Genomic DNA, 11,249 nt, shown 5'->3' with positions numbered 1-11,249 from the left:
TTTTAGATGAAGTCTTACTTAGAAAGTTAGGATTTTATGGACAAAAAGAAATTCAGCATCTCTCAAAGTGCCCTAATTCAGTCATGATAGCATGCGAGAATTGTTTTTTCGAAACAAAAAGAGAGCATAACTTTCAAAAGAACGAAAATATCGCATTACTTCACCTTAAGAGAGAGGAAAAAAACTTTGTTTATCTTAACTCATACAGGTTTTTTTCATTGGTCTATTGTCTCTATTGTCTAAATACTTCGAAGCAAAAATAAAATGCATCAGTCCCACGCCCACAGTTGTCTCTTTGCAGCCGTTGTTTGGTCTCGTCACACAACATTCTCCGTTGGGAGTTACTACATCACGGGCGACGAGCGGGGATAGAAAAAACGACCCAAATATGAGCGGTCAGCGGTGAAACAACTTTCATACTTCATATATAGACAGATCATTTGTAGTATCAGGAAACAATCGTGTTGTAAAGCCGAAGTGTAAACAGTTTACTTCGCTAAATAAAATGTTAAGCAATTCAAAAGTGTTGATTGTACATATATCTTTTACTGCTTTAATAAACAATGAAGGCATCGGTGACATCCGAAAGGTACCAAGAAGAATTAAATGTACGTTTTGTAGTTGCAGAAAACAACCGTGTTGTAAAGCCGAAATGTTACCAAGTAACACTTCGCTACTTAAAAAGTTAAGCAATTTTCCTCAAGCTTTAACTGGAACAATACTTTTAATGCTCTATTAACCAACGGAGGCATCGGGAAAGGCATTGGTGACACCGGGAAAGGCATCAAGAAGAATGATATTCACGTTATGTAACTTGTTGTGTGACGAAAAAAACGTATCTTGACTTGTTCAAAGCATTGAATCACAGTTGGCTTCCTTTTCACTTGAATTTTGTATCCACAGCCTAACATGAGAAATTTAAAATTTCTATCAGCTGAAGTTCTTTTACTGCATATTATATCTATTCAATCGCCCCCAATTCACGTGGAAAAAAGGCAAGTAGGAAAACACTGAGCTTCGAGAAACAGCCATGTTAAGGCTAATGTATTTACCATTCCTTAAATATTTACAATCAAGACCACTCGTTTAGGAGACCTTTTCTCAAAAGATCCACACGTGTAAATAATGCTGTTTTCCGTTCGAAATGTTTTTCTTCCTATTCAATTGAACAACTGACATAGCGTTTAAGCCGAGAAAAAAATCACAAAGTTTGAATTATGGGATGTTGTCCACTTTTGGCTCCATTAAGTTACGATTCTGCACCATTGACGCTCGTGAAAATCTATCTTAATTGACTATCAAGGACTGTATTTCTTATCTTGCAAATTAAGGTCTGTACATGACATTAAGTTCATCATCTGGTTCGTTGTTATAGTCAGCTTTAAAATTTAAACTCTACTTGTGCTGACAAGAAGCCACCTTAAGGGCAGGTGAAATGTTGCGTAAGCGTCTCCGCGAAAGGCACATCCAGACAACTTGCATGGAAAAACTGGCCGCAGCTATCGCACCCAAGCCAATCCTCTCCATCGTCGTCTTTGCAAATCTTACAGACCGTGGTATTTCTCTTATAATTGAACAAAAGATATGGGACGCCAAAGAGAGTGTTGCGGCGTTTAAGAAACAATGGTATTTGACACCATCAAAACTTACCAATCAAGGTCATCATAACACGAGCCAAATATGACAGACGTTATTCTTTCCCTTTCCATGTCCACATCGTAACTTCCATTGATATCCAACCCCTCACACAAACACCGAGCAAACTTAAAACAAACAAAGATAAATTTAATACATTCGAAACCAGGAAGCAGTCCTATTAAAGTGAGCTTTAGCAAGTGATTATGCTACTCACAAGACATACAATCACACCACAGTTATAGCTATCGGTCTGTGTGTAATGTAGTGGTTCAACACATAGCCATGACTTGCAATTCCATCCCGTTTTGAGATCAGCAACGGCACTGCAGAGTCAAACAAAATACAGCAATTACATAAGTATGTTTTGTCTGCATGCATCAAAATAAAAAGGAAAACATTGAGTTGAAAATATTTCACCTGATGTCATCGATCAGTTCTATCAGTTTGCTCTTAGGAACTGAGGTGCTCAAAATGGTGTGTACACGCCCATTCATGGTATCGAAATAATATCTGGTTTTCTACTTTCGATCCAGAACCTTTAAAACATAAGCAAGAGAGCGCTTAAAGATTTATTTATAATGCAAAGTCCAGTTAAAAGGTTCTTGATTTAAGTGCGTTATTCAAAAAGATTATTATCGTAAGGTCCTAACCAGAAGTGTCCAGTGATTTCCAGACTTGTTCATGGGTATAAATATTTTAGAAATCTGGGTAAAGTTCTCTCCTGACCAAAGCAAGCGAGTGCTGGAATGTCGCTTTACCATTTCAGCCATAGTTGTGTCTGCTACAAAAATATCTCTGTGGATTAAGGTCAGGCGCCACAGAACTGCTTCGATAACCTTTGAAAAACTGAAAAAGGAGAGCATTTCATGGAGGAAAGTTGTATGAAGAGAAGCCATCAAAAAGAAAACCTTCCGAGGAATAGCCGATCCACGCGGCAGCCAAGGAAGAGGAAACATGAAGACACCATCAGCGCTATCCAGTTCAAGAAGCAAAAAACTGAAACCTCCATTTTAAAACTGGAGAGACACTTCCAACAAAAGACTTGCCCTAATTCGCTTCAATACAAACAAACAAAAAACAAACCAAAAAAACTACAGGCAAAATATTGCCTTTTGTGACAGCATACCACCCAGGGGTTAAAAATTTAAAACAAATACTGATGCAAGAATGGAACCTCATCCAAAATCAGCCACTGCTGAAAACAATTTACAAAACGCCTCCGATTATATCATACAAAAGAGGTAAATCGCTCAAAGACATACTCGTCAGAGCGAAGCTTTAATTAAAGGCTTTTGCGTCGCAAACGTAAAACCACACAGGGGAGTCTGTGTAGGCCTGTCTATGACCCTTTCAATCAATGAAATATAAATAGGTAGTTCAGACGCAGCTTCTCGCAAATCGCGTAAGACTGCCTTTGGAGAAATTTACCATAAACTCTGAAAGACGGCGATTCTTCTCAATTAAATTATCCCTGAATTAGGAGAGTCAGGATAGGAAACCGGGATCTGTGCACTTTAAAACACTGAGAGATTATATACCTGTTTGAGAAAATCTGTTGTGGTTTTTCTCTTTTGAATGGCTTTCTGTAAGTACATAACACGTGGAGTTCAATGCCTGAAATGAAACTAACAGATCATCCATCTCTGCTCTGTTTCCCTCGAAATATCCAAAACAATAATTGCCTTCAACAGAAAAGCCATTGAGATGTTCTTTCAAAAAGTCGATCTCTAAATCTCTTAACATTGTTGGCTTTTGGTCTTCATCCATGGCAAGTTCCTGCCAAATTTGATTGACATTTTTGACAACCAGAAATCATGATACTTTTTTTTCGTCACGCACGTCACGCAGCTAGCTACAAACCATATATATAATTATTCTTGGTGCCTTTCCAAATGCCCCTGACTCCCTCTCCGAAGCCTCCATTGTTTATTAAAGCAGTAAAAGATATGAGTTCAATCAACACTTTTGAAAAATTGCTTAAACTGTGAAGTAAACTGTTAACATTTCGGCTTTACAACACGATTGTCTCTGGAACAACAAATTATATGTCTCTATATGAAGTATAAAAGCTGTTTCACCGCTGACCGCTCATATTTGGGTCGTTTTTTCTATCCCCGCTCGTCGCCCGTGATGTAGTAACTCCCTTCTCCCGTTGGAGAGAAAGCGCGTTGCGTGACGAGACTAAATGACGAATGCGAAAAGGACTGCGCTTACTGTCATGCGAGACGACAAAGCTTCCTAGGAGCCACAAAAAATCGTCCATAGTTAATTTTAATCAGACACTTATCTGGAGACAGTGCCGAGCAAACCAATCCAGAAAAATATAACCGACTCACTCAACAAATCATGAATCTTGGAACACAGCTTGCCGTTGAAGAACTGCTCAAATCAAAAGTTTTGGTGAAATTCGTCAACGCCTCAAGCAACATCTGATTCAAAATTCTTCCACTCACTCTCGTCGTGAAGGAACAGTAATCACGATCGTGCTACAGTGTATAGAACTCCATATACATATATGTACGTATATACATATATATATATATAATTCTATAAATATTATGAGAGGAAAAAAGGACGTAACTACATTTCCCGACAAGCCTGTTTCGTGAATCGCTTCACTCTTCAGGGGTTTAATATAATTCTATATATATTTACATAGTTCTATGTAAATATATATAATAACTGCAGACAGTAGTGTTTTGGCCTTCTGGGCCTCATCAGTGCAGTGCTATTCTTACATGGGACATAAGGCCGTGTAGCCACCCCAAGTGATCTTACACATGTGGGATCATCTAAGCCATGCCAGAGTGCTCAAACGAGAGAAACTAGTGAGCATGCGCATATATATATATATATATATATATATATATATATATATATATATATATATATATCAACACCTTGGTAAATTACACCGCATGACTCTGAACTTGCGCTTTTTTTCAACATGTAGCTCTTCTCTTTCCTCATTTGTGTGGCCAAATTATTTACTGATCTTGTAAACAGGAGTTTGTTGGTGAATGTTGCCATCATTAGTCATACTGGCGGGCTACACAATCAATCTTTCAACGAAAGTGCTGTATTTACTTCAAAAGGATAACTATAAAACAATTAGTATACACACTCTCACTTCTCACCCCTTCACTCGACTGGGTTTCTCCAAGTGGTCTTTGGTCTCCCTCTCGCCCCTCAACCTTCTAGTGTTCACCCCAATGCTGTAAAACAGACGTTCACACTCTTTCTCCTGAGTACGTGTCCTGGCCAGTTCCACCATCTTTGCACCTCGCAGCTTATTTTATTCATCTCAGCCATTTCAACAACTCTCTTTCTCTCTTGAAGATGTCACTTTCGACAGTCCTTCTTTTTTGGAGATGGATTGTCGAAAGAGAAAGAGAGGCGAGGCGGAGGTGAAGAGCTGGAATGTGGCCAAGGCGGTGGCACGCAACAGGGGGCGTTGAACGGACAATGTGACGGCCTTATGCGCCTACTGGCGTAATGAGCGATGATGATGATGATGATGAAACAATACCTTTTGAACATCTCATTACTCAAACAAAATATTTACAGGGCCTTGGAATCTTCAGATTGGCGCTAGGCCTCGCTTGAAGTCCGAAAATTCGGTTTTCACTTTATGGCCCCAATTCGTATCGCTTCCGAGAAACGTAGTGTTGTTGACTCGGAAGCTTATTTTGTCGCTTTTAAGACTCGTGATGTCCATTATTTTTGAGCAGACTCAAATAACTCCGACGTTTTAACTTGGCACAACCCGCACCAAAGATCCAGATCGTGAAATTTTTAGCCTGTTTGTGCTGTCGAGATATTTTTAGCTGTATTGTGTGACATTTACTAAGATAAGTGATTAGCGTTATGTGATCTCTTTTCTTGTGATTTCAATGTAAACAATAGAACCAATTAATCAGCCCATATATCGTCGTTGTCTAGGATTTAGGGTGTGTCGCACGTCAGTGATAAAAGGAAACCGGCTAAAAAATATTATCTTCTTCTATCAATAAATCGGGACGTGATCAGTGAATAGAGAAAAATAAACCGTGAAGTTTGCGAAAAACAGCTTGGTGTTTGGCACTCGCAACACAGTGGCACCTCCGACGGGACACAGGAAACCGTTTTATTGGCCAGTAAGCCGAAATGGAGATGCTCAAAGCAGACATTGGAGGTAAACGTAAACTTCTTGTATTTACATTGGGTAAAACACAAGACATACTAGAGTCGGGTAATGTGCTCGCAATCAACCTTCATCGCGAGGCGCTGAGCACCATAGTGAACCAAATCGATATCCTAAAGCTTCAAGTTGTCGAAGAAAGGTGGGCGATTCCGAAGAGGATATCACGAAGTGGAGTACAGAAATTGAAGACCAGGTCGCTCAAGTTGACATCAAAGCAACGCATAAAAATGAACACTTGGCTAGCCTTAAATCAGAAGAAGATTTCAAGAAACCGATTTGAACGCGCTGAGCGTGAGCAAAAACTAGAATATCAGCGGAAAATAGAAGAATCCAAGAAGAATCACGCAACGAAGTCAAGTGAAGCTAAAGCCAGCCCCACCAGCGAGGGAGCGCGCACTAAGCTACCCAAGCAAACTATTACAAAATTCAATGGTTCCCATACGGATTGGCTCCGTTTTTGGAACATTTACGAAGCTGGAATCGATAAATGTAGCGACATGGAGGTGGTAATTAGATTCGCTTATCTTAAAGATCTTTTAGAACCCAGAGTCAGAGCGGGAATAGATGGTCTCCTGTTCTCGAGCGAGGGGTACGAACGGGCGAAGAACATACTGAGGAACAAGTATGGGAAAACGTCTGAAATAGTGAATGCATAGGTCCAAAGTATAATGGGATTACCAGTAATCAGTGGGGCGAACCCAACTAAGATCCATCAATTCTATGAAGCGCTCTCGTTCAATGTTCACACTCTCGAGACGCTGGGCAAACTTAAAGAAGTAAATGGCTATGTTAGGATGTCAATCGACAAATTACCCGGGATCAGAGGAGACTTGGTCAGAACAGACGAAAACTGGAAAGAATGGGACTTTCCGAAATTCGTTTACGCCCTCCAGGGATGGACGGAAAGAAATCTTGTAACCACCGGATCAAGTGACAAGTCCTGGCATGACTCGAATGCCTTTAACACTCAATTAGGCGAAGCGCGTCCTCGTGGATGTGTTTACTGCGACAGCACTGATCACAAGCCGCACGGATGCACTTAAGTTGCCGATCCAAGCAAAAGAAGGAAGATTTCCTTGAGAAAACGCTCCTGCTTTAACTGTGCCGGAGATGACCACAGGGCGACGGAATGCAAGAGCAGAAAAACGTGTTTGTTTTGGAAAAGAAGACACCACACCTCCATCTGTGACAGAGGAAACATAGACAACTCGATGACAGCTACGCAAATTGGCGGTGGTCCTGTGGTATACCCGGTGGTTGTCGTGGAAGTTGCAGGGATGAAATGTCGTGCCCTTCTAGATTCTGGCGCAGGAAGTTCGTACGCTTCTGCAGCACTGCTTGAGAGAATTGGTGCAAAACCTCATCATTCTGGGTTGCGCAAGATTGAGATGATGCTGGGCGCGAGCAGTCGGGTGATGGTAGTTTATCGGGTCAAACTTAACTCAGTGAAGGGAAACTTTGAGATGGAAGTAGAAGTCACTAAAGTAGAGAAACCGCACCTCATAATGATAGACAACCCTCGCTACAAGAAGCTCGTAGAGAAACACCCTCATCTAAAGGGCATGATCATGGATGACAACGACGAGAGACCCCGCCTACCTGTGCACATCATCCTAGGACACAGTGAATGCCCCAGAATCAGCACCGCCGAACCTCAGCGTGTGGAAAGAGAATGGGACCCTGTAGCAAGTTACACAAAGTTGGGCTGGACTATCACTTCGCCTGGTAAAGAAATCGACACCACCAGTATGCTCCTCACACAAACGTCGAGAGTTGACTATGAAGAACTTTTTAAGATAGATGTTCTCAGGTTGGCAGAATCGTCTTCAGGGGATCAGGGTGTGGTCTTCGATGAGTTTAAGGAACAACTACGGAGGTGCGAAGAAGGGTGGTACGAAACCGGTCTCCCGTGGAAGGGAAATCATTCTCCCTTGCCAAACAACAAGGAAGGAAGCCTACGCAGACTCGCTAGCCTTGTACGGAAACTTGAGAGGAATGGGTCCATCGATGATTACCACGCTATGATCCAGGAGCAGTTGGCCGAGGGAATAGTTGAGCGCGCCCCAAACTCTGTCGAAGGACGGGAATTCTATATTCCACACAAAGGAGTCTTGCGCGAAACCGCTGAAAGCACTGAGCTGAGAATAGTATATGACGCCTCCGCAAGGGCCTGGGACGGTGCGCCATCTCTTAAAGAATGTCTTAACACTCGTCCGACGCTACAAACCTGTTCGGTTTGGGTCCCTCACCCTTCTTGTTAAGAGGGGTCATTGAGCGGTATTTGGATACCTGGAGTTCCAAGCAGCCTGAAATAGTACGCAAGATAAAGCAGGATATGTAGGTGAATGACCTGATAAGTGGAGGGACGACAGTACCCAAAGCAAGAGAGATAAAAAATGCAGCCACAGAGATTTTTGCTGACGCCGCTTTCGAACTCCATAAATGTCATTCAAACGTTACTGAGTTGGAATCCACCGAAACCGATCAGACTGCAGACCAGACGTTTGCAAAACAGCAACTGGGAATCTCGTCAAGGGGAGAGAGCTCACTGCTAGGCCTAAAGTGGGATAAGCTGAAAGACTTCTTAAGCGTTACCGTGCCGACTGAGAAAGCCGACAACATCAAGAGGGGAATATTGGCTAAAATAGCGAGGATTTATGATCCACTCGGAGCGGCATCTCCCCTCACACTATGTGGAAAGCTACTATATCATGACGCATGCAACCTTAGAATCGGTTGGGATGAACAATTGCCTTCTGACCTAGCCGTCAAGTGGGCCAAATGGGAATCAAGATCTTCTGAGAAAATCACATTCATGAGAGCCCTGGTTCAGTATCAGGAACCAATCAACAGTATATCCTTACATGTCTTTGGAGATTCAAGTGGTGTGGGCGTGGCAGCAGCAGCGTTCACTGTCGTGTCGCATTCATCAGGTGTCACCTAAGGCATCGTGGCAGCTAAAGCTCGATTAGCCAAACAAGGCCTCACCATACCACGCCTGGAGTTGGTCGCCTGTCATATGGCAACTAATATGGCCACTAACGTGAGAGAAGCCCTGGAAGGATATCCGGTCGACCAAGTTTACTGTTGGTCAGACAGTACAGTTGCGCTCCACTGGATAAGAGGAGAAGGGGAATACAAGCAGTTTGTGCACAACCGGGTGTGCAAAATTCGAGATAAGAATTGGATAACATGGAGATATGTGCCCACCAAAGAGAATCCAGCAGACCTTGGGAGTCGGGGAGGGCCTGTGCCACAGGACGGGGACTTTTACTAGCATGGTCCGAGATGGCTCTCACACCCAAGTGCTTGACTAGCGGACATAACCATAACCGCCACTGCTGAAATACTGGCTGAAACAAAGACGGTACGAGAGATATTCAATCTCGCTACTGACCAAGACGTGGATGGATTTGATGCAATACTTAACAAGTATGGTCCTTGGCGCGTGTTGCGCATTGGCAGATATGTCGCGAGATTTGTCCATGACACAAAGCGTCCACCTCGTGAAAGAAAAACGGGGCCACTAACCACCGAAGAACTAAGCATTCAAAGAAGATTCTCGGAGAAGAGAGTGCAGTAGGAAGGCGTGAAATTGAAGGATTATGAAAACGACCGCTCGCAGCTTAGCCTACAGTTAAACAACCAACAACTCCTTGAATGCCGGGGAAGGATACAGAGTGTCTACCCAGTGTATCTCCCAGTATAGCAGTCTACACAGAGAAGTTCGTGGAAGAAGCTCATGAATCTACTCTACACGGAGGGACGCAGTTGACAATGGCGAAAGTACGAGAACTGCACTGGGTCCCGCGCCTAAGACGACTAGTGAAGTGTATCGTAAAAATGCCCAGGATACAAACGATTCCAGGCCACAGCCCTTACTATACCACCTCCTGAACTGCTACCGCGAGATCTAACCAAAGGATCCACTCTCTTTCAAGTTGTGGGGGTCGGCTATGCTGGCCAAGTTAAGTATAAAGCCACTGAAAGACGCGAAGGAAAAGCCTGCCTTATTCTGTATGCCTGCAGTCTGACAAGGGCACTGTACCTCGACCTGCCGAGGTACAGTGCAGACCGGTGAAATCCTTCTGAGTCTAAAAGGATCAATAACAAGGCGTGGCAGACCAAGTGCGATCTATTCAGACAACGGCAATACTTTCATTGGAGCCGCAGCTTGGATTAAGCAAGTGCAGAACGACAAGAAGCTAAATGATTTCCTTGCACGTCACCAAATCACGTGGAAGCTTAACCTAAGCCGAGCCCACTGGTGGGAGGCCAGTTCGAGCGCATGATATGGCTGGTCGAAACAGCAGTGTGGAAAACTATCGGCAACGCCTGTCTAACCTTTGAGGAGCTGAAAGAAGTCTTTCTAGATGTAGAAATAGCCTTGAATGGTCGCCCATTGTCCTTGGTTGAAGACGACGCACAATTACCAGTCTTGACACCGAATTCCATGCTCTTCAGCCAACCAAATATTCTACCTGAGATGGAGGTACACTATGAAGAGAACCCACAACTTAGACGGCGAGCGAAATACCTGAGAAAATGCAAAGATGCGATTTGGAACCGCTGGACGAAAGAGTACCTTCGTGGGCTGCGAGAACGTCACACCGTAAAATATAAAGACTTCCTTTGTGGAGTTGAGAAGGGAGATGTGTGCGTTATCAAAGACGACAACAAAGACAGAAATAAGTGGAAGCTTGAGATAGTGGAAGAGCTGGTTGCGGGACGTGACGGGGTCGTGAGAGCTGTGAAGCTTCGAGCAGGCAAGAGCTATCTGGAGAGAGCAGTGCAGCAATTGTACCCACTGGAGCTGTCCTGTGACAAGCCTCGGCAAGTGCTGAAACCTCTACTGAATCCTGAAGCGCTTGCCTTCAGACAAAAGCGGGATGCCACAGTCGCAGCCAGACTACGAGTCCAAAATATTGCTGAACGTGACCAAGACGACTAAGAAACATTGTTTATTTGAAGACTTAATTCGACTGTTAAGAAAGAGGAACATTAACTGATGATTTGAACACTGATTTCCGTCTACTAGGTTTCAATCAGAAGAAATTTAACAACTTTACTCGAATTGTATTTGCTCCCGTGACGGAAGCAAATAGGGGAGTGTGTCGAGATATTTTTAGCTGTATAGTGTGACATTCACTACGATAAGTGATTAGCGTTATGTGATCTCTTTTCTTGTGATTTCAATGTAGACAATAGAACCAATTAATCAGCCCATATATCATCGTTGTCTAGGATTTAGGGTGTGTTGTACGTCAGTGATAAAAGAAAACCGGCTAAAGAATATTATCTTCTTCTATCAATAAATCGGGACGTGATCAGTGAATAAGGAAAAATAAACCGTGAAGTTTGCGAAGAACAGCCTGGTGTTTGGCATTCGCAACAGTACAACTCCTCACTGTAATCCGCACTTACAAGA

General features: G+C 43.0%; 2 protein-coding genes and 1 pseudogene across 4 annotated transcripts; 2 read left to right on the top strand and 1 right to left on the bottom strand.

Annotated features, from left to right (window-relative positions):
• Positions 1–396: 396 nt before the first annotated feature.
• On the bottom strand, positions 397–3,683 carry LOC149048556 (uncharacterized). Of its 3 annotated transcripts, none has more exons than XM_089198824.1 (6): positions 3,177–3,683; positions 2,289–2,474; positions 2,056–2,174; positions 1,853–1,961; positions 1,651–1,763; positions 397–904 (listed from the first exon to the last, which is right to left on the bottom strand). In XM_089198824.1, exons 3-6 carry the CDS (start codon positions 2,130–2,132, stop codon positions 850–852), a joined length of 354 nt encoding a protein of 117 aa, XP_089054950.1. In that variant the 5' UTR covers positions 2,133–2,174; positions 2,289–2,474; positions 3,177–3,683; the 3' UTR covers positions 397–849. The 3 variants fall into 3 exon arrangements, with proteins under 3 accessions (XP_089054950.1, XP_089054951.1, XP_089054952.1); XM_089198826.1 differs by lacking the exon at positions 397–904 and adding an exon at positions 1,017–1,564 and having other exon boundaries at positions 3,177–3,415; XM_089198825.1 differs by lacking the exon at positions 3,177–3,683 and having other exon boundaries at positions 712–904; positions 1,862–1,961.
• A 1,974-nt stretch (positions 3,684–5,657) lies between these two features.
• Positions 5,658–8,213, top strand: LOC149048555 (uncharacterized; annotated as a pseudogene).
• A 1,896-nt stretch (positions 8,214–10,109) lies between these two features.
• LOC149048554 (uncharacterized) lies at positions 10,110–10,772 on the top strand. Its single transcript, XM_089199490.1, has one exon. The coding sequence runs from the start codon at positions 10,110–10,112 to the stop codon at positions 10,770–10,772; it is 663 nt and encodes a 220-aa protein (XP_089055616.1).
• Positions 10,773–11,249: the final 477 nt, after the last annotated feature.

The sequence above is a fragment of the Pocillopora damicornis genome, chromosome 3 (assembly GCF_964200805.1).
Source record: "Pocillopora damicornis chromosome 3, jaPocDami1.2, whole genome shotgun sequence".
Lineage (NCBI taxonomy): Eukaryota > Metazoa > Cnidaria > Anthozoa > Scleractinia > Pocilloporidae > Pocillopora > Pocillopora damicornis.
The sequence above is the reverse complement of the archived record's forward strand: the minus strand, read 5'-3'. Positions and strand labels throughout refer to the sequence as shown.

Coding starts and splice junctions, on each gene's coding strand:
- LOC149048556 (XM_089198824.1), bottom strand. CDS start 2,132: ATGAATGGGCGTGTACACACCATTTTGAGCACCTCAGTTCCTAAGAGC. Junction 1,962..2,055: donor GAACTGATCGATGACATCAG/GTGAAATATTTT, acceptor TTGACTCTGCAG/TGCCGTTGCTGATCTCAAAA. Junction 905..1,650: donor TGTTATGATGACCTTGATTG/GTAAGTTTTGAT, acceptor TTCTCATGTTAG/GCTGTGGATACAAAATTCAA.
- LOC149048554 (XM_089199490.1), top strand. CDS start 10,110: ATGATATGGCTGGTCGAAACAGCAGTGTGGAAAACTATCGGCAACGCC.